Source organism: Lynx canadensis, chromosome F2 (genome assembly GCF_007474595.2).
Source record: "Lynx canadensis isolate LIC74 chromosome F2, mLynCan4.pri.v2, whole genome shotgun sequence".
In the NCBI taxonomy this organism is placed as follows: domain Eukaryota; kingdom Metazoa; phylum Chordata; class Mammalia; order Carnivora; family Felidae; genus Lynx; species Lynx canadensis.
The window spans coordinates 468,076-490,316 of record NC_044320.2 but is presented as its reverse complement, the minus strand read 5'-3'; the positions used below and the strand labels follow the sequence as shown (position 1 = coordinate 490,316).

General features: G+C 50.5%; 1 protein-coding gene and 1 long non-coding RNA gene across 2 annotated transcripts in view; both read left to right on the top strand.

Moving 5' to 3' along the window:
- Positions 1-2,212: 2,212 nt before the first annotated feature.
- On the top strand, positions 2,213-3,536 carry LOC115505912. The gene is made up of 3 exons (XR_003966176.1): positions 2,213-2,226; positions 2,817-2,820; positions 3,460-3,536. It is a non-coding gene; the product is annotated as an uncharacterized LOC115505912 (long non-coding RNA).
- An 8,498-nt stretch (positions 3,537-12,034) lies between these two features.
- The window catches only part of ADCK5 (aarF domain containing kinase 5), a 17,333-nt gene continuing 7,126 nt past the window's right edge, over positions 12,035-22,241 (top strand). The window contains 4 exon segments of the mRNA XM_030303601.1: positions 12,035-12,061; positions 20,145-20,205; positions 20,208-20,250; positions 21,059-21,208. Coding sequence (XP_030159461.1) covers positions 12,050-12,061; positions 20,145-20,205; positions 20,208-20,250; positions 21,059-21,208 — 266 coding nt within the window. The 5' untranslated portion in view covers positions 12,035-12,049.

Below are 22,241 nucleotides of genomic sequence, written 5' to 3'. Positions count from 1 at the left end.
GCGCTGTTAGCATAGAGTCTGGACACAGGGCTCAATCCCACAAACTGTGAGATCATGACCTGAGCTGAAATCAAGAGTCAGATACTCAAACCCACCGAGGAGCCCCGTGACCTCTTACTTATGAAAAGAGAGACTCTAGAATTAATCATGTTTGTTAGATATGCCATTATTGTAAAGAGGCATCCTACAGAGGAGGTGCTCAGCCTTCTCCAGGTCAAATTTGTAACAGGTAAAAGGTTTTAACAAAAACATTTTAGAAATCACATACTCCATGGGAAAGCGCCACGGGAAGTCCCTGGAGATTTGCCAAGTTCACATTGTTCCATAATGTTTTAACCTCAGTGAAACATCTGTCACAACATGCAGTAGGTCTGCCACATGTCCCTACGTTTGCAGGAGTCCTGCTGGCCCTTTGCCTGATGGTCTTGGCAACAGGAGTGCAATATTAATCACCAATTTCAGTTATTATTTAAATCTAGCTCAGCCCATTCTGACTTCTGTAATCTGAATCTAGCACCTTCTAATTCTGGGTTCTCAACCTGGGATGCACATCAGACTCATCATGGAGTTTATAGAAAATACAGGTATCTTAGCCTGCTTCAGACTCACTGAATTACTTACTGGTGTTTTTGGCATATTCTTTGGCTTTGGTGTATATTTTGCCTCAGAATTACTGTTATATATCATAATTTTTTCCACTGCAGATATTATTCACCCGCATTTATAAATCAGATGTAACATTAACCATCTTCTCTGAAAACAGGTTAAATCAGGTTTAAACGGGTTTAAAGAGATTTTATCTACATTTTTTAAAAATTGGTTTTATGATCTTTGCCTTGCATGTCACAGAAACAACCAAATTTCTTTATCGGTTGCATTATTCTTATTTTGAACTCTCATAAGACCTCTTACATTTGAAAATGTTCAGTAGTAAATTAACCACGTCCACTGAGTCTCTGTCATCTTTTGTCTGGCCTGAGGCTCTGCAGTCAGCCACAGGGGGGAGGGCTGTGTCTTCAATTAAGGACAGTCCCAAAACCCCCTAGAAAAAGAAGCAGACTTCGAACTATTGACCGCTTGGAGAATGGACTCTGGGCACAGCTTCTGCTGGCATCACTCAGGTGACTTTCAAACCACTTCTGGGGCTGAGTTAGTGTTTCCAGTCTCTCACCAAGAAGAAGCTGATTCCATGCGCTGAATGCTCACTCCAAACCCAGCAGACCAAGGATTGCTAACAAGACTGTGTGTGCAGGTAAGGCAAATGTCACTACGGTCATTTGCCTGAATACCATTGACGTTTTAATGTTCTATTTCCTGGGTACCTAACGAGGCCCTTTCTCTTTCCCTCAAGCTATTTGTAACCATATCAATTTGGTAGACTCTTTCTATAAACTGAAATGCAATCTTTATATTTTAAAATATTTTGTTTTTAAGTAATCTCTACACCTAATGTGGGGCTCAAACTCACAACCCTGAGCTCAAGAGTTGCACACCCTGATTGCATCAGCCAGACACCCCCTCAGTTTTTTTTTTTTTTAACTGAAGTATAGTTAACACACAATGTCACATTAATTTCAGGTGTGTCACATAGTGATTTGGTAACTCTATATGTTATGCTGTGCTTACCACAAGTGTAGCTACCATCTGTCACCATATAATACTGTTACAATATCATTGGCTATATTCCCTGTGCTGTACCTTTCATACCCATGGCTTATTCATTCCATAACTGGAAACCTGTATCTCCACTCCCCTTCACCCATTTTGCCATTCCCCCATCTACCTCCCCTCTGGCAGTCACCATTTTGTTCTCTGTATTTATGGGTCTTTTGTTTGTTTATTTGTTCATTTGTTTTGTTTCTTAGATCTCACATATAAGTAAAATCATGTGGTATTTGTCTTTCTCTGTCTGACTTACTTCACTTAGCATAATACCTTCTGGGTCCATTGATATTGTTGCAAATGGCAAGATCTCATTCTGAGTAATATTCCACTTATCTACATGTTTGTTTGTTTTAGAGTTTGTTTATTTATTTAAGTCATCTCTACACTCAGTTTGGGCCTGAACTCACAACCCCAAGATGAATAATCTCATGTGCTTCCACCTGGCCAGGTGCCCCAATATTCCATTTAAATGACATTCGATTCTCACTGAGTCCCCTCCCTGACCCTGATAGTCAGAAACTGAGTGTTGTACCTTTCATGGCGCTATAGATATTTACATATGTTCAGTAGCTTATCCTCCTTTTTACCCAGACAAAATTGGAAAAACCAGCTATGCACTCAAGGTCTTTCAGACTGCTATGCTGAGAGTGTCACTCACTAATCAGGTATGATTGACCACTTCTATGGAGCTTGGGTTGACTTTATGGAGTCACAGCCTACAAAACTCTCCTAGTCTGGAAAAAAAAAAAATCTCCTAGTCTGACTTCAGTAAAAGCTCAGGGGACAACACAGAGAAGGTGCCCTGCAGTTCAGTGCTGCCACAGCTCTGGCAAATGCCTGGTCTGACTCAACTGAAGCACAAGATGGCCCCAGACTGGCCCCTAACAACACAGGGACCAAACCCTGCCCACAACAGGCAAAGAGAGCCATTACAGATGAATGGACTGAAGAAAAAGTGGCTCAGTCACAGTAGTAGGGTGCATGCAACATACATGAAGAGAACCCCGAAGAGCACAGTTTGGGTGAACAGGGGACATTGCACTATAGGACTTCTTCTTAAGGGCCACTACTTTCCAGAACAAGGAGTTGTAGCTGAATTTCCTAAAACATAGGAACAGACACAGAGAGTTAGACAAAATGAGGAGACAGAGAAATGTGTCCCAAATGAAAGAACAGGACAAAACCGCAGTAAGACACCTAAAATGAAATGGAGGTAAGTAATATGCCTGATAGAGAATTTAAAGTATGGTCATAAAGATACTCACTGGCTTGAGAAAAGAGTGGAGGACCTCAGTGAGACCCTCACCAAACAGATGGAAAACAAAGAAGAACTGATTAGAGATGAAGAACTCAATACTGAAAATAAAAATATATCAAAAGGAATAATAAATAGCAGATTAGAGGAGCAGAAGAACAGATTAGCGACCTGGAGGATAGACTAATGGAAAGCAACCAAGCTGAGCAGCAAAAAGAAAAAGTAATAATAAAAAACTGAGACTAGGTTAAGGGAACTCAGCCACACCATCAAATATAATAACATTCGCATGATAGGGACCCCAGAAAAGGAAGAAAGAGAAAAGGGGGAAGAAAATTAACTTGAAGAAATAACAGCTGAAAACTTCTGAAATCTGGGGAAGAAAACAAAAATCCAGATGCACGAGGCACAGAGAGCCTCCAACAAAATCAACCCAAGGAAGTCCAAACCAAGACACATAGTAATCAAAATGGCAAAAAGTAGTGATAAAGAGAGAATTTTAAGAGCAGCAACAGGAAAGAAAAACTGTTACATATAAGGGAAACCCCATAGGGCTATCAGGGGATTTTTCAGCAGAAACGTTGCAGGCCAGAGGGAATGGTATAATATATTCAAAGTGCTGAAAGAAAAAAAAACTTTCAACCAGAATTCTCTATCCAGCAAGGCTATCATTAGAACAGAAGGTGAGAGAGGGGCGCCTGGGTGGCTCAGTCGGTTAAGCGTCCGACTTCGGCTTAGGTCACGATCTCGCGGTCCGTGAGTTCGAGCCCCGCGTCGGGCTCTGTGCTGACTGCTCAGAGCCTGGAGCCTGTTTCAGATTCTGTGTCTCCCTCTCTCTCTGAACCCTCCCCCCGTTCATGCTCTGTCTCTCTCTGTCTCAAAAATAAATAAACTGTTAAAAAAAAAAAAAGAACAGAAGGTGAGAGAAAGAGCTTCCCAGACAACAAAAATTAAAGGAACTCATCACCACTAAACCAGTCCTACAAAAAATGTTAAAGGGAACTCTGAGTGGAAAGAAAAGACCGTGAGTAAGAGTAAAAAAAAAAGTAGGAAGCACAAAAGCAGCAAAATTAAGTATATCTATAAAAGTCAGTCAAAGGATTCACAAAATAAAAGGTTGTCAAGTATGATGCCATATGCCTAAAACATGGTGGGGTGGGGAGGAGTAAAGAATGCATTCAAACTTAAGCTATCATCAACTTAACACAGACTGACTGCTATATGCAGAGGAGGTTGTGTACAAACCTAATGGTAACCACAACTCAAAAACCTATAATAGATACACAAAAAATAAAGAGAAAGGAATCCAACCACTAAAGGAAGCCAGCAAGATGTGAAAGAAGAGAGCTAGAGAAGAAAGGAACAGAGAACCACAAAAACCACCATAAAACAAGAAACAAAATGGCAAGAAATACCTACCTGTCAATAATTAATTTCAATGTAAATGGACTAAACACTCCAATCAAAAGACACAGGTGATAGAACGGATTAAAAAGGCAAGACCCGGGGGCACCTGGGTGGCTCAGTTGGTTAAGCGTCTGACTTCAACTCAGGTCATGATCTCATGGTTTGTGGGCTCAAGCCCCCATGTTGGCTCTCTGCTGTCAGCACAGATCCCACTTCAGATCTTTTGTCCCCCTCTCTCTCTGCCCCTCCCCAGCTCATTCTCCCTTCCTCCCTCTCTCTCTTTCAAAAATACACATTTTTTAAAAAAAGGCAAGACCCATCTTTATGATGCCTACAAGATACCTATTTCAGATGTAAGGACATCTGCAGTTGAAAATGAAGGGGTGGGAAAGGATTAATCATGTAAGTGGAAGTTGCTGGGACAGCAACACGTATATCAACAGAATAGACTATAAACAAAGCCTGCAGGGCACCTGGGTGTCTCAGCAGGTTAAGCATCTGACTCTTGATTTGGGCTCAGGTCATGATCTCATGGTCCAGTCTGTGAGATTGAGCCCTGTGTTGGGCTTCACGCTGACAGGGCAGAGCCTGCTTGGGATTCTCTCTCTCTCCTCTCTCTCTGTCCCTCCCCTGCTCCTGCCCTCTCTCTCGCTCTCTCTCTCTCTCCTCTCGCTCTCTTCTCACACTGTCTCAAAATAAATAAATAAACCTAAAAAAAAGCCAAAGGAAAGAAGGAAACTACATATCATAAAAGGGACAATCCAACAAGAGATATAACAATTGTAAATATTTATACACCCAGATGGAATACCCAAAACATAAAGCAGCTGATAACAAACATAAAGTAAGCAATCAATCATAACACAATAATAGTAGGGGACTTCAACTCCCCACTTATGTCAATGCACGACTCATCCAAATAGAAAATCAACAAGGAAATAATGACTTTGAAGACACATTGGACCAGACGAATCTAACAGATATAGTCAGAACACTTCATCTTAAAAGGGTAGAATACATATTCTTTTCTTTTTCTTTTCTTTTTCTTCTTTAATTTACATCCAAGTTAGTTAGCATATAGTGCAACAATGATTTCAGGAGTAGATTCCTTAATGCCCCTTACCTATTTAGCCATCCTCCCTCCAACAAGCCCTCCAGCAACTCTTTGTTTGTTCTCTATATTAAGAGTCTCTTATGTTTTGTCCCCTCCCTATTTTTATATTTCTTTGCTTCCTTCCTTTATGTTCATCTGTTTTGTATCTTAAATTCCTCATACTAGTGAAGTCACATGATATTTGTCTTTCTCTGACTTTGCTTAGCATAATACCCTCTAGTTCTATCCACGTAGTTGCAAATGGTGAGATATCATTCTTTTTGATTGGTGAGTAATACTCCATTGTATATAGATACCACATCTTCTTTATCCATTCATCAGTCAATGGACATTTGGCTCTTTCCATACTTTGGCTATTGTTGGTAGCACTGCTATAAACATGGGGGTGCATGTGCCCCTTCGAATCAGCACAGCTGTATCCCTTGGATAGTTACCTAGTAGTGCAATTGCTGGGTTTAGGGTAGTTCTATTTTTAATTTTTTGAGGAACCTCCAGACTGTTTTCCAGAGTGGCCGCACCAGTTTGCATTCCCACCAACAATGCAAAAGATATCCTCTTTCTCCGCATCCTCGCCAACATCTGTTGTTGCCTGATTTGTTAATGTTAGCCATTCTGACAGGTGTGAAGTGATATCTCACTGTGGTTTTGATTTGTATTTCCCTGATAATGGGTGATGATAAGCATTTTTTCATGTGTTGGTTGGCCATCTGGATGTCTTGTTTGGAGAAGTGTCTATTCATGTCTTTTCCCCATTTCTTCACTGGATTATTTGTTTTTTGGGTGTTGAGTTCGATAAGTTCTTTATAGATTTGGATGCTAACCCTTTATCTGATATGTCATTTGCAAATATCTTCTCCCATTCTGTCAGTTGCCTTTTAGTTTGCTGATTGTTTCCTTCGCTGTGCAGAGCTTTTTATTTTGTTGAGGTCCCAATAGTTCATTTTTGCTTTTGTTTCCCTTGCCTCCGGAGACGTGTTGAGTAAGAAGTTGCTGCGAGCAAGATCAAAGAGGTTTTTGCCCGCTTTCCTCCTTGAGGATTTTGATGGCTTCCTGTCTTACATTAGGCCTTTCATCCATTTGAGGTTATTTTGTGTCTGGTGTAAGGAAGTGGTCCAGATTCATTCTTCTGCGTGTCGCTGTCCAGTTTTCCCAGCACCACTTGCTGAAGAGACTGTCTTTATTCCATTGGATATTCTTTCCTGCTTTGTCAAGGATTAGTTGACCATACATTTGTGGGTCCATTTCTGGGTTCTCTATTGTGTTCCTTTCATCTGAGTGTCTGTTTTTTGTGCTAGTACAACACTGCCTTGATGATTACAGCTTTGCAATACAGCTGAAGTCCAGGATTGTGATGCCTCCCGCTTTGGTTTTCTTTTTGAAGATTGCTTTGGCTATTCAGGGTCTTTCTGGTGCCATACAAATCTTGGGATTGTTTGTTCTAGCTCTGTGAAGAATGCTGGTGTTATTTTGATAGGGATTGCAATACACATTCTTTTCAAGTGCACACGGAACATTCTCCAGAATAGATCACATGTTAGGCCACAAAACAAGTCTCAACAAATTCAAAGAGATTGAAGTCATATCATGCATCTTTTGCAACCAAAAGAAATCAACCACAAGAAAAAATCTGGAAAGAGCACAGACACATGGAAGCTAAATAACATGCTGCTAAACGAGGAGTGGGCCAACTAAGAGAGCAGAGAGGAAATTACAAACTACATGGAGACAAATAAAAATGAACACACACTTGTCCAAAATCTTTGGATGCAGCAAAACTGATTCTAAGAGGGAGAGGGAAGTTTATAGCAATACAGGCCTACATCAAGAAGCAAGAAAAATCTCAAATAAACACCTAACTTTACACCTGAAATAGCTAGAAACAGAAGAACAGAGACCAAAAACAAATATGAGGAAGAAAATAATAAACATTACAGCAAAATAAATGAAACAGAAACTAAAAAAATCAAGTGAGCAGGAGCTGGTTCTTTGAAAAGATCAACAAAAGTGAGAAAACTTTAGCCACACTAAAAAAAAAAAAAAAAAAAAAAAAGACTCAAAACCCTCCTCGGATTCTGGGCCTTACAGGAGGTGGTCAGGAAGACTCACTTCCCAGCAGGTTCAGGAATGTAGAAATTCACCCAACTAATAGGTATTGTGTTTCGCACCTTGGGAGAATAATAGAGACTTTTGAAACTTCACTCCGAGATTTCTTATGAAAACTTCCAGCAAAGCAAATCTATGGTTTAACACTTGTTACACCCACATAAATGACTGGATCACACTTACTAAGACCAGCCTCATTTTATGGCCCAGAGTGATCTTATTTGAAAAAAAAATTTTTTTAAGTTTATTTATTTATTTTTGAGAGTGAGAGGAAACACAAGCAGGGGAGGAGTAGAGGGAGAGGGAGAGAGACAGAATCCCAAGCAGGCTCTGCACCATCAGTGCAGGGCCCACCTTGGGGCTTGAACTCATGAATCACAAGATCATGACCTGAGCTGAAACCACAAGTCAGACGCTTAACTGACAGAGCCTCCCAGGCACTCCTTATTTATTTTTTTAAATGTTTATTTTTGGGGGCCTGGGTGGCTCAGTCAGACCTCTGACTTGATTTCAGCCCAGGTCACGAACTCACAGTTTGTGGGTTTGAGCCCCGCATGGGGCTCTGTGCTGACAGTGCGGAGCCTGCTTGGAATTCTCTCTCTCTCTCTCTCTCTCTCTCTCTCTCTCTCCCCCCCCCCCACTCATGTGCATGCACACATGAGCGTGCGCTCTCTCTCTCTTGAAAATTTTTAAAATATTTATTTATTTTTGAGAGAGAGCACAAGTGGGGGAGGTGCAGAGAGAAAGGAGGACAGAGGATCCGAAGAGGGCTCTGTGCTGACAGCAGTGAGCCTGTTGTGGGGCTCAAACTCACTAACGGTGAGATCATGACCTGAGCTGAAGTCGGATGTTCAACCGAGCCACCCGTGTGTCCCATGGAAAAAAAAATTGTTTTTAGTTGGAAATTGGGAGGAGACAGTAATAAGCACTTTAAATTTTGGAATAAACAAAATGTATTAGTACCATGTAATAAATACCGTGAGATCATGACCTGAGCTGAGATCAAGAGTCAGACGCTCAAGCGACTGAGCCACCCAGGTGCCCCACATTAGTGGTATTTCTAACAGAAAACCACACCTGGTCAGAGTCCACCTTTCTGGATTATTCAATTCTGATTCTACCAGATCTACCTCTCATCCCCTCGGAGCTGTCTTACAGCTCTCTGAATCGTAGATGACCAATAACAATGCAGACATTTCGTTTTCATAGATTTGTGAATAAATGTGGTTCGGTGGAGATTCGATTGCTTTTTTGTGTGTGGAAAATGCCAATCTCCATCTATGTTTAAATTCATTTCAAAAAATGTAAGTGTCATAAACACTTTATTTTACAGATTATAAAACGGAATTTTAAAAACAAACAAACAGGGGCACCTGGCTGGCTCAGTTGGTACAGCGTGTGACTCTTGATCTTAGGGTTGTGAGTTCGAGCCCCATGTTGGCCGTAAAAGTTACTTAAAAATATATTTTAAATAAATAATAAATAAAAGAAAAATTCATTTCATCATCTCTTTACTCCACATAAACTTGTGGGTTTTGAATTTCTTTTGAATCTGTAGTCACTTCCTTGTTCTCTCATTAGTTAAGAGTTTAGTCAACCTTTGACACACTGTACTGGTTTTTTAGGAATGATGAAACAGGTGCGCCTGGGTGGCTCAGTCGGTTAAGCATCTGACTTCGGCTCAGGTCATGATCTCACAGCTCCTGGGTTCTAGCCCCACATCGGACTCTGTGCCGACAGCTCAGAGCCTGAATCCTGCTTCGGATTCTGTGTCTCCCTCTCTCTCTGCCCCTCCCCTGCTCGCACTCTGTTTCTCTCTCAAAAATAAATAAACATTAAACATTAAAAAAAAAAAAAAGGAATGATGAAACAAATCACCACAAACTTGGTGGCTTACAATGACAGAAATTTATTCCGTGAGAGTGCTGGAAGCCAGAGACCTGAAATCAAGGTGTTGACAGGGCTGGCTCTTTCTGGATGTTGAGGCAGACCCCGTTCCAAGGCCCTTCCCTGCTTATGGTGTTGCCAGTGATCCTGGGCGTCCCTTGGTTCGTGGCCACATCCCTCTGTCTCCAACTCTGCCTTCACATCGGCTTCTCCCCGTGTCTCAGGTCTCTTTCTCTCTTCTAAAGACACCAGCCACTGGAACTTAGAGCCCATCCTCCTCCAGGATGATCTCATCAGGAGAACCTTACCTCAATTACATCCATAACATCCCTATTTCCAATAAAGTCCTATCACCAAATGCAGAGGTTAGGACCTGGACCTGTCTTTTGCAGGAACACCGTTCAGTCATCAGACACATGTTCGTTTATGTTTGTGTGAGAGTCATGCTTCTTAGTAAATCCATTAAAAAACAACAACAGTTTTGTAGACTCAAAGGCCTGGGAACATTCGGGAGATGTGCTTGGCATGGGGGACTGGCGGACAGCACTGGAGTGGACTGTGTGTGCGGTTTGGGTGGACCAGGAGTAGTGGTCACTTGGTAGAAGGTTTTTCTTGTTCCTGGGACCCAGCTGCCTCAGTTTTGGGGAAATAACTTCACATAGCACCACCAGGGGTAGAGCCCCCCATTCAGTCCAGGTGCCTGTGCCTGGGACAGGAGCCCCAGTCAGTACTAGGGTCCTCTGATGTGGCAACAGAACAGAGGTCATTCCTTTGTGAGTCTGGGGAGTGGTAACTGGCTGTCCCTTGTTTCCCAAAAGTGGACAAGAAAGCCCCTCACCCACCTCCACTCCCAGCCCCAGGGCAGGTGGCCCAGGCTTCCTGAGTGTCCGTGTCGGAGCTCATGTTGCTACTCTCAGCCTTGCTAGGGTCACGTCTCAGACACCCGGGGAGCATTTCCATATGGGGTAACTCCTGGACCTGTTTCATTAAACATTATGGGGTTAGGTGAGGAGGCTGAATGTGGGCAACTGGGAACATTCCAGAAAGCCTGGCCTTGGGAGGGGCTCAAGTTCCACTGTCAGGCCATGGCCTGGACTCCAGGGACGCGGTGGTGAAGACTGTCTTCCTGGCAAGGCAGACAGAACAACAACAACGACAACAACAACCACAAAACAGTGAAGGCAGCTGTCTGTGTTCGGCCAGAGTATGGAGCCCAGCATTTGTCATACTGCGGACAACGGGAACAAGGTGCTTCTGGATAGCCAGCCATGTTGTAGCAGAAGAGACCTGGGGTGGTGTGTCCCGTGGCCGGAGACGCTGGCTTCACTTGGCCCAGGGGTAGCGACAAAAAGCAGGAACCACTGGGCTGGACGGGGAGGAACTACGAGGAGAGGGAGGAACCAGGTGGGAGGAGAGGGGGCCGTGCTGGAGGAAAGGAACAACGTGGGAGGAAGGGGAGGAGCTGCCAGGTGGGATCGGCCAACGTGGAGAAAGCTTTCAGGGCAGTCCACGTGACGGTGGGGCTAGCAGGTGTGCAGCAGGGGACACAGGCCCAGGGCGGCCGCTGCAGGACGGCCAGGCAGCTGGAGGCTCCGTCCCCGAGTCCCCGACCTCGAGGGGCGTGGCTGCTGAGAGGAAGTGCCGGGAGGGGGGGGCGGCGCGAGCTCGGCGCTGAGGCGGCCTTTGGGGAAGATCCGCTGGGTGGTAGCAGGCCGGGGTACCGGGGAGGCGGGGTTTTGACCGCCTGAGGAGAGAACCCCGAGCGAGTGGGGTTACCCTGGCAGGGGTGAGAGGAGGGAGGAGGAGCACCGGCCCGGGCTCAGAGGGCCTTTGAGGGGAGGGGACGGCGTCCTGCCCTGCCATCCGGGCCGGCTGGCGGGCGGGTGCGGGAGGAAGAAGACTGCCCGTGGGCCTTGCCTGCCCTGTGCGCCCCAATCCCGGCGTGTTGGACTGCCCGCCTTCCCTGACGCCCCGCACACAGCAGGCGCTCCGAGGCATCCCCGGCTTGGGTCCAAGGAACAAGGGCATTGCACGGAACAAGGAGCTGCCTCGGCAACTCAGTCACAGCCTCATTTTGCAGCGAGGAAAGCGAGCCGCAAAGCAGTTTCACCCTAACCCGTGGCACAGCTGTGCTGAGCTGGCGGGCCGCCCCTCCCCGCCCCACCGGCGGGGCTCCGGCTCTCTGAGCAGCGGCCCCCTGCCCGCCGTGCGCTCCCATCTCCCTCCGGCGTCCGCCCACGCTGTGAGCTCCTGGGGAGCGAGTGCGCAGACCTCCCCGCGCCTCAGCTTCCATCCGGGTGGGAGAAGAACCCCCACTCCCCGTCCCGAGCGGCAGTGGGCCCTGACCCGGGAACTGCCTGTCCGACTGGCCGCCGCCGCCCGGGCCGCGTCCTCCCCGGCCCAGGCGCCTGGCGCTGTCCAAGCCCTGAAGCAAGCTCACGGGCGCCGCCAGGAGGCGCTGCTCCGCCGCGGAGGACAGCACGCGGGGGCGTGGCCTCGGGCTCCGCCCACCGCCTTCGGGGCCGGGCGCGCGTGCGCCCTGCTCCCCGGCTCGCGGGGACTGCTGGGCCGGAAAACGCGAGTCTGCGGCGAGCGGGAGCCGAGCGGCGGCCTGGAAGATGTGGCGGCCGGTGAGTCGTCCCCCCGCGCGGGCGCCACAGATCCCGTCAGTCTCCGTCCGGAGCCCTCGGAGCCACCCCAGAGCCGCCCCGTCCTGGGCGCCGTCAGGGACCCTCACAACCCACCGACACTTCCTCCCCGCCCCGGGACCGTCGCTCCCACCTGTCAGGGACCCTCCCCCCACACCCTCCCCTCCCCGGGACCCTGACCCCCTGCCCGGCAGGGGCCCCCAGGGCTCTCGGGGGCGTCCTTCACATCTCTCAGAGTCCCTGTTCCTCAGGGTAGAAGCCCCTAGGCTGTGTTGGGAGATGCTGGGTACCACCTAGGAGCCCGAGCCCACCGCAGAGCCCTCTCCTCTCGCCGGAAGCACGTGTGCTGGGTTAGGGACCCGCCTCGGAGACAACCTCTAAACCGTATCCCCTCGTGGACACCGCTGTCCAGAGACACACCTTTTCCCAGGGCAGTCTGCCCTGGCTTCCTGGACCGATGGACACCCTTCCTACCCCTCACTGCTTCATCTCTGCCAGAATCCCAGACCGGAGTCCCCGTCTTTCCTTCTGCCTGCTCCCCTGGGAACCCTGCCCCTGGCCACCAAGCCACCTGAGACCGTCCTGAGCTGACGCCTGTCCCCGGCTTGCGAGGAGATGAGAGGACTCTGGGGAGTGTGGGGGCCGCGGTGTCTCCGGTGGGCTGACAGCGGCCCTGGCTCGGAGGCGGTCTGTCCCCCACCCCCACCCAGACTTCCGCCTGGCCCTCGGCTGTCCTGCCATCGCGGTGCTACTCGAGTTCTGTCTTGGTTGGGCCTCCCCTTGTGTTGTATCTGCAGTTAGGACGGGCACCGTTTAAACCGGCTGTCACGATCACTGACCCAGGTCCTAGCCACGGCCTCCCCAGGGATCTGGGCTTTTCGTCAGAGGGCTTAGAGCTGAAGACACCTTCACCTTGGAGCTTTGCGCAGAGCTTGTGTTCGTCCAGTGAGCCTAGCCGAGTCGGCGTCGTGCCTTGCCAGGAGCAGCTGCCCTGCACAGGCGTTGTAGTCTGAGGTGGAACAGGGTTAGTCCGAGTCCGGCAGAGAGACGCCGAGTGGGCCTGGGCACAGCACTTTACAGCTTACAGAGCTTCTGCACATAGTCGGGTCACTTAATCCGGCAGCCTAAGGAGCAGGCAGGCGTTAGCTTCTGATCAGGGGCTGCTCACAGCCGCCGAGTGGAGCAGAGCCCATTCAGCTTCTGGGTCCTGACTGGTGCCAAGAGGCCACAGACCCTTGGAAAAGAAAGGGCAGGCTGTTCGTGGCCCTCAGAGCCCTCTCCAGTCTCACTTCCTACCCACGGGAACACTGCTGTGCCTTGGTTTCCTCCCTGCTGGAAAGTGCCCGGGTTCTCGTCACCTCTAGTTTTCCTGTTTTAGGGCCTCATCGTGAGGTTCAGCAGTTGCTTCTTCGCGCTTTGGGCTGGGTCGCCTGCAGTGACCTTTCATCTGCTAATCTGCTCTGTCTGATCGACAGGGTGCTAGAAAAACCGGCACCTCAGCTTGTCTTTGACTTTGGAATATCTGTTTGATTCTGACTACTGAGAGCTTTTTGTTGTTGTTGCTACTTTATAGGTTGTTAGCTGAGTTCCAGGTGAACACTGTGTCTGCAGGCAGGCTGTGCACACGCTCTAAGAAAGCATGAGAGGCTGGGGTAGAGGAGGCCCAGTTCAGCTCATGCAAACTGGAAGGCTCTGAAGTGGTGGCCGTTGAGACACGCGTGCGCCAGGACTGTCCCAGGCAAGCCAGGGCATGTGGCCGTCCTGGTGAGAAGGCCTGGTGTGTGTGTGGGGGGGGGGGGGGATATTCTGGGGAGCCACAGCTCTCTCTCTTCCTGTTTGCTGGTGTGTCCTGGTGCCCAGGCTCTGGGTGGTTTGGGTTATATGTGATGTGGTGGCAGTTGTCCTGGGCTGGTTCCTCGAAGATCTGGCTGCAGATTCTGCCCTGTGTTTATAGCCACATGCCTTCTTTGGGCTTTGGGGATGTCTCTTGGGTGATGGGGATAGTTTGAGGAGCACTGGGCATCCCAGACTGGAGGGAGCCAGGTTCTGGAATGTGCCTGTGGACCCTGGTGGGGGCTCTGGAGTTGTCAGCATGAGGCCTCTTCCTAGAAGTCCTGTCCAGAGCCGGGCTGCTGTCATCTCTTACCTGACTGTGCATATTGCTCACCTAGCATCCAAGGCTGGGCCATGTGGGGGTGCTAGTTCGTTCTGTGCTTAGCACCGTTTGTCTCAATTCAACAAGCCTTCCTCGAGTTCCTGCTTTATCTAACAGGCACTGCACTAGATCCTAGAAGCACAGAGATGATGGAGAGGTGAGCCCTGCACAGTCTGGTGGGGGGCAGAGACTATAAGCTAACAGTCACACTCCAGTGTGATAAGGACAGCGGGAGAGGTGTGTGCAAGGTGCAGAGGCGGATGGGGGGATGACAGACAGGACTGATGAATTTAGGGTCTGGCGAAGGGTGTTCCAGGCAGAATAGCAGCCTGGACAAAGGCCTGGGCCTGGTGCTGCGTGGGCTGTCTGGGGTCCACCAGAGGGATCTTTGTTATGGGAAGGTGACTGAGGAGTCACTCCTGCTGCAGCTTCATCTAAGAAAACAGAAAACTGTTACTGGGGGCTATGGCCGGGGCTGTTACCTTTCTGGCCTCCCCCACCCTGAAGCTTGGCATGCAGCCAGGGCCTTGTGCTTTAGTAATAAATGTGTTATTTATTACTATGTGCTCAGTAATAAAAGATAATTCAGATTTAGCATTCTCCTCCGTGAAAGAACACGAGCGTGGCCCCTCCCGCTCAGCGCTCACAGGGCCATCCGGAGGGTCTGGGCTTCTGGGGAGTCTGGGGTCAGCCCCTGGTCTTCAGGCAGCCACGCCTGGTGCTGGCAGGCTGCACTCCCGGCCAACCCTTGCTTCAGCCTCCGAGTCGTGAGGCCTTTTGCTCTGTTCCTCCAGTTCGTTGGCTGGAATAGCTCCCTGATCATTCCCTTCCCTTCTGAAAGCTGATGTCTCAGAATAATCGTTGTCCATCGGCTTTGGGCGTTTTCCTGCTTCACCTGCAGTGGTGCAGCCTCTGAACCAATGAACCCATCGGAACTCTTCTGCCCTCTCACTTTGCTCATACCCTTCTCCAGTTAACTAAAGCATTTCTGCATATTCTGTATATAACCGATCTCCAAGTTTTACGTATGTTGGAAATAGTCTCTCTCATCTTCTTGGCTAACCGCTTTTCTTCCTTGTGAAAAAGCAGTAAGAGGCTGATGATCTTTTAATATAAGTAGTTCTGTTTAATCTAGCAGGTATGTACTTCTTCGTGTTAGGTGGTGTGGGCTTGTGGGGACAAGGCTGTTGGCAGGAGAGTAAGGGCACGGGGACCCACAGGTGGCATGGCACAGGAAGGCTGTGGAGAGTAGCTTCTCCTTGACCCCAGCGTGACCTCAGCATGCCCATCTGCCTGGCCTGTCGTGTGGGCTGGGCACTGTGCAGACTGCTTTGCAAATGTCAGTTCACTTGTCCTGTACGTTAATAGTACAGTGGTCCTTGCTTTACAGATGGGGAAACTAAGGTACAGAGAGGGAAGTAACTTACCCACACACACTGCACAGATAGCATTTGCCGGAGCCTGCATCCCAGTTAACAGGCTCAGAAGTCTGGGTTCATAGTCTGCCCCAGCTCCTCAGCCTTGGCTCCGCCTGAGTCTCTAGGGCAGGGCCACCCTGGGCACTGGGTGGTGTCGAGCAGTGTCCCTGGCCTCCACCCATTCCATACCGAGAGCACCCCTTTCCCCAGGTTGTGGCAGCTAAGAGTGTCTCCAAACAGTGCCAGACGTCCTGGGCACACAGTCCCCCCCGGTGAGTACCCCTGCCCTGCACCAGCTGCCTCATCTTCAAAATGCCACCTTCCTCAGACGCGGAGAAAAAGGAACCCTTGTACACTATTGGTGGGAATGCAAACTGGTGCAGCCACTGCGGAAAACAGTGTGGAGGTTCCTCAGAAAGTTAAAAATAGAACCACCCTCCCGTCCAGTAATTGCACTACTAGCTATTTTCCCTCCAAAATACAGAAACACTAATTCACAGGGACACATACACCCTGGTGTTTATTGCAGCGTATTTGCAGTAGCCAAGATACGGGAGCAGTTGTAGTGTCCACCGACTGATGACTGGGTAAAGAAGATGTGCACACGTGCGAACACACACGCGCGCGCGCACACACACACACACCAGAATATTACTCAGCCATAAAAAGGAATGAAATCTTGCCATGTGCAACAACACAGATAGAGCCAGAGAGTAATAATGCTAAACAAAATAAGTCAGTCAGAGGAAGACCTACTGTGTGATTTCACTCACATAGAATTTAAGAAACAGAACAAGTACAAGGGGGAAACAGACAAACCAAAATACAGACTCTGCACTCCGGAGAACACACTGCTGGCCACCAGAGGGGGTGAGGGATGGGTGAAGCAGTGCACTTGGGATGAGCACCGGGTGGCCTATGGAGGTGCCGAGTCATATCCTACACCTGAAGCTGATCCGACCTGGTGTGTTAACTATACTGAAACTAAAATAAACTTTAAAAAATGCGTGACAATAACATAAAAGTCAGGAAGGTTAAAAATAGAATTGAAAGTGTATAAAAGTATTTGCATTTGGAGGAGGTGGTAAAAGTTTGTGACTATATTTCAAGTAGAGAATTCGTAGTTTAGTCATTTGTGTTAACTACACAAAGCTTTGTAAGTGATTGCAACGAACTAAAAGTTTATAAAGGAAACGATAGGATAATTAAAAAGGTAAAAAGTTAAGTCAAAAAAACAAAAACAGGGGCCCTTGGGTGGCTCAGTTGGCTGAGCATCTGACTTTGAGATCAGGGCATAATCTCAAGGTTTGTGAGTTCGAGCCCCGCATCAGATCCTCTGTCTCCCTCTTTTTGCCCCTCCCCTGCTTGCAAGCATGTGTGCGCGCGCTCTCTCTCTCTCTCTCTCTCTCAAAAATAAATAAACATTTAAAAAATAAATTTAAAAAAACCACAAAAACAATGCCACCTTCCTGGCTGGGACTTGGAGCATCATAGCAGCTTTGATCATGAGAAAGTTTAAATATAGGGACCCACTCTGACAGAACGCTGCCACATCGTCAATTGTCCAGTTACTGGCCACCTAGATCCACCCGTTTTTAATATCCTGCCCTAGTTGTTCTTATTTTTGTTTGAAATTGTGTATTTTGTTGTCACTGGACCATTTCAAAGTAGGTTGCAGACATAAACAGTCTCTAAACATTCCAGTGTGCACGCCCTCAACAAGAACATTCTCGCTTAATCGTGCCTAAAGATGTGAACAATAATCCTGTAATGTCTGTCCATATTCTGACTTGCTCATTTGCCCAGAAATGTGTTTGCAGGCGCCTTTTTTTAGCCTGAAGTGCGTCGTCGCGGTATCGTGTCTATTTAGCCTCTCGATCTAGAAGTCTTCCCGCTTTTTTTTCTTGTGGCTTTTTTTTTAACTTCTTGTTATAAAAACTGGAAAATATTTACAGAAGTAGAGATAATTAATAAATGGCCGTGCCCGGCACCAGTATTCCCAAGTCATGGGTCCTAATGACTTTCTGAAGAGAGCAGGCTGTTTACAGAATGTCCCACAGCCTGGATCCACTTGTTGGGTGTGCTCAGGGTCACTGATACTGAGTGCTGAGCTCCAGTGGCTGGCAGCTGGTGGCTGTCGTCAGTTCTTGCTCGGTGGGCTTGTTCTTACTCAGTGGGCTCACTGTCTTCCAGAGATCAGATTCCTAGCACAGCTCTCGCTGGCCAGAATTTCGGGCAGCTGGCGAGTGACGGCATCGCGACACTCCCAGGCTCTCAGGCACCAGCCTTGGGCCGTCTTGCCGGTCCCTCGCACTTGTCTTGAATCCACTTGGCTCCATCACCCAGCCCCCTCCTCATGGGCTGACCTCCCCAGCACATCGTCCATTCCCTGCAGGAAACCCCCAGGGCCCCTTGGGGTGCCCTGCCTGGCCCCAGCTCACCTTGCTCCCCAGTCTGGTCTTTTCGGGCAGCGGCCCCCCTCCCCGCTGCACCTGTGAGCATACAGTGTCTCCACGCGGACCTCTCCTCCCCAGAGGTGCCCTGTGCTCTCCTGGCTTCAGGCCTTCCCTGAACCCACATCCTCTGCATAGAAGACCGTCTTCGGTGTCCACGTGGAAGTCCCACTTGCTGCCAGGTCATGGATCCTCCCTCCCTGTGCCCTCACACTGTCCTTGTGACTTCTGGGCTTTGTCTACATTTGTCTGAGGTCCCTGGTCACATGCAGGATCCGGTGTCATCCTGGGCATCTCTGGCAGGGTTTGTTCGATGCGTATGTGTGCTAGAAGATGCGGGATCAGGTGAGGCGTACGATATCCGAAGACCTTGAAGGGAACAGGCGGGGGCTGGACGGAGCCTGGACAGAGCTGCGTCTGAGGGGAGTGTGCGGTCTGGGTGTGACAAACAAGGTGGCAGACCCTGGCGGGAACCACACATCCTGCAGGTACATACTAGTGTTCAGAGCAGCTGTCCCCCAGATGTCTGAGCTCACAGACGCCCATTCTCTGGGTTTCCTCTTCTGGTGAGCCTCAGCGTGGCCAAATCAGGTCACGTGGGCTGGAGGGCGGTGGGGGGGTGGGGGGGTGCCCTGAGGGCGGTGGGGGCGCCGGGCCATGCTGTCCCTTGCACAGAAAGCCTAGGGACTCTGCCTGCCCCTGTCCTTCTGCCTGTGGCCGCCTTTCTGGCCTCTGTGGGGTTTCCTTGGGCATCTGCACTCACTGTGTGTGGCCTTGCTGAGCAGAGGTTTTCTGTCAGCCTGCGCTCTCCTCTTGGGACAATAGGTCATGGACCTTTTCCTTTGACTTTTGTGTTGTTTTGCAGTCCTTGAAATTGTCTTCAGGGCTGTGTGCATTGGCCAGAAAATGTTAGGAAAGTCAGTTCCTTATTTGGGCCTGGCTTCATGATGATAACGTTAGCATCTGTGCCGTGGGTCATGACTTACTACGCACCACCTTTTCTTCCCTAAAAGGAGAATTTGCAGTTGGGGAATTTGTGGTTGAGGAACTCTTATTTCATAATTAAGATAAGATCGAGAGAGCAAGACGTCGGGGCAGGAGAGCCATGAGGTTTCCATGGCCACTGGAGTAAGCGGCGCCCCAGGCAGTCCCCGCACTCTTTCTGGTTCGGTGCATCTGCCCCGCTCCGGGTCCCTGCTTCTGGGTCCTAGCACGTGCTCTCAGAACAACTTTTTCCTGCTTCTGGCCTTCCACCTGAGAGTCTGACATCTGTCTTCCTCCCTCCGCCCCTCCTCCCTCCCTCCCTCCCTTCCTTTCTTCCTTTCCTTTATTTATTTATTTTGAGAGAGAGAGGCAGAGGCAGAGAGAGAAGGGATGGGGGAGAAGAGAATCCCAAGCAGGCTCCACGCTGTCAGCACAGAGCCCACGCGGGCCCGAACCCACGAACTGCAAGATCATGACTGAGCTTAAACTAAGAGTCGGATGCTTAACCGACCTGAGCTACCCAGGTGCCCCTGACATCTTTCTGATTGTGTGATGAAGCATTATTGATCTTTCCTTTAGAAATTAAGAATGACTTCCTGAGGTGCTGGTCAGTGGGCAAACAGCAGAAAAGAGTAAATCATAGGTCGCAGGGCCCCAGTGGAGTGTCAGAGGCAGGGACTGAGTGGTGTCAGAGGCGGGCGTCATAGGTCCCAGGGCCCCAGTGGAGTGTCAGGCAGGGACTGAGGCGTGTTCAGAGGCGGGGATGTCTCTAGTGACCTGTCGAGGTGCAGACTGTGTGTAGCCTTTCCTGTTTCCTGGATTCCCGGATCTTGGCCTTACTCGCAGGAGATGGGATGGTCTTTGCCTTCCTGAGTCAGACATGCAGGCCGGGCCCCGCGCACAGGGCCCGGCAATGCTGACTTGCTTCGATGGCATATTTGGGCACCGGAAGGACACAGGTGCCCTCAGATCCAGGCCTGGAATGCAGGGGCAGCAGGAAGCTGGAGGGCGAGTTCTTGCCGCGTCTGACCCCTTGCCGCTCGCTCACCCTGCAGGCCCAGCTCTGCCGCGTCCACTCTGCCCTGCTGCGGAGCGGGCAGGAGCCCTGCCCGTCCCCTGCACCTTCTTCAGGAGAAGCCTCGGGGTCCTGCCTGCAAGGTGGTGGAGTTCTCCGCAGCCACAGGTGCCCTTGAGGGCGCGTGCTTCTTGCCAGGCAGGGAGGGAAGACCTGTCTTGTGTGGCCCAAGGCTGGGCTTCTCTGCTTCCACCCCAAGACAGATCGTTTGCTCTTTGGTGAGGTGGCTTGGAACCCCCGCCGCCAGGGCCCAGAGTTCGCGGGGCAGGACTCCCGGCCAGCGGCGGCCAGTAGACCGCAGCTAGAGCCGTGTGCTCTGAGAAGACAGAATGCCCGGTCCAGGCCGGTGCAGGAGGGCGGGAGTGCGGTGGATGGGGCCACAGCCAGGGGTGGAGGCAGCAAGAAACGTGGGTGAGGGGGTTCCAGGCCTGGGGCCCGTGGGTGGGGTGGGGCAGCCTTGAGGGGCGGTGTCAGGAGGCCGGATCCGGGCCCGGTGGAGCTGCTGCTTGGTGAGCCTGGGGCAGACGTGTGACTGGATGCTGGGCTCCTGGTGGCCTCGCACCGTAGTAGCCGTCACCTGTGCGTGTTGCCCCGCGCAGCTGTCTGACGCTCTGCCGTCTGGTTGGGCTGTCGTGGAGGTGACGGGCTATAGCTCCGTACGGCGCAGGAGGCCCCGGTCCCGCGAGGGTCACAGCTCTGCCTGCGAGCTGCTTCCCATGTAGCCAAGGGACCCCCTCCTGTGCTCAGCGGCCCCTCGGAGCCCGGCGTCCAAGGTGACCGGGAACACTCGAGTGTCCACGTGGGCACCCGGAACCCGTGTTAGCTGCAGAGCCGGGCCCCGGTGGGCAGGGGCAGGAGCGAAGTAACCTGAGCCATGTACCTGTCTCCCTCCAGGTCCCTGAGACGCCGGCCCCTGTGGAGGAAGGCGCTGTCTGCCACGGTGATGGGGGTACCCCTGCTTCTTGGGATCCGCTATTTCACCGCAGAGCCTCAGGAGAAGAGAAGGATGAGGCTTTTAGTGGACGGTGTCGGGCGCTTCAGCAGGTAAAAGGGGCTGGGGGCGGCGCGGTTCCTCCCCGGCGCAGCCCCGTCCCGACACGACACGTGTGGGCTCGAGCTGGGGCCAGGAAGGGTTGGGGTTCCGCTTGGCGCTTGCAGGCTGCCTTCCAGGCGCCCTCGTGCCGCCGGCCGAGGCAGCTGAGCGCCGCAGGGTCCACGTGGGCCAAGTGCCGGTGAGCCGCCCCACACGGGCCGCACCTCTGCCAGACCTTCAGATCAGCTTTGACCAGCTGGGGGAGGAGAGCTGGTGCCTCCCTGCCTCAGGCTTCGGCCAGCTGGTGGGCAGACAGGCTGCTGCCACCACCGCCTCCTCCCCTCCTCCTCCCCCTCCTCGCCCCCGCTCCTCCCCCTCCCCCCTCTCGCCCCTCTCGTCCTCTCCCTCCTCCTCCCCTCCTCGCCCCCACGGAAGCTGGCATCCAGAGAGGATTGGGCTCCGAGAGGAGGGCTGTTATGCCTCCTCTACTCCCATTGGACTGGACTAGAGCTGGACTGTGTCTGGTCGTTAATATCAAGGGTGCCTTAAACTAAAGGCCCTTTCCATGCCTCCCTTATGTCTCAGTGCAAGATTCTTGGAGGGAGGCAGTAAGGGTGATCTTCCTGTTGGAGCACCTTAGACATTTCTGCTGTTGGTCAGATCCAGGAGCTCCTACAGCCAGAAGTCCTGACAAGCAGCTCTTGGCGTTGAGTGAAACCTCCTCCTTCTAGCGAAACCCACTGTCGGGCTGGGCCGGGGGTGCACGTGATTGCTCAGCAGAGCGGCTCACAGGAGACCTTGGTCAAGGAGGCTGCGGGGTCGGGGTGTGGGGGTGGTCCTTCTCTGCCAGCTCTGAGCACCTGCAGCCTCTCAAACCTGGGTCATTTCTCAAGGGAAGGCTTAGGACTGCTAAGGCCTTCAGCACTTAGCCAGAAACTTCTCTGAGGTTTATGCTAATGGAGGCCATAGATGGCTGGAGAGCTGAATGCCTGACCACTTCCTGCTGTGAGGACACAAACCCATCACTTCTTAGCTCACTGATGG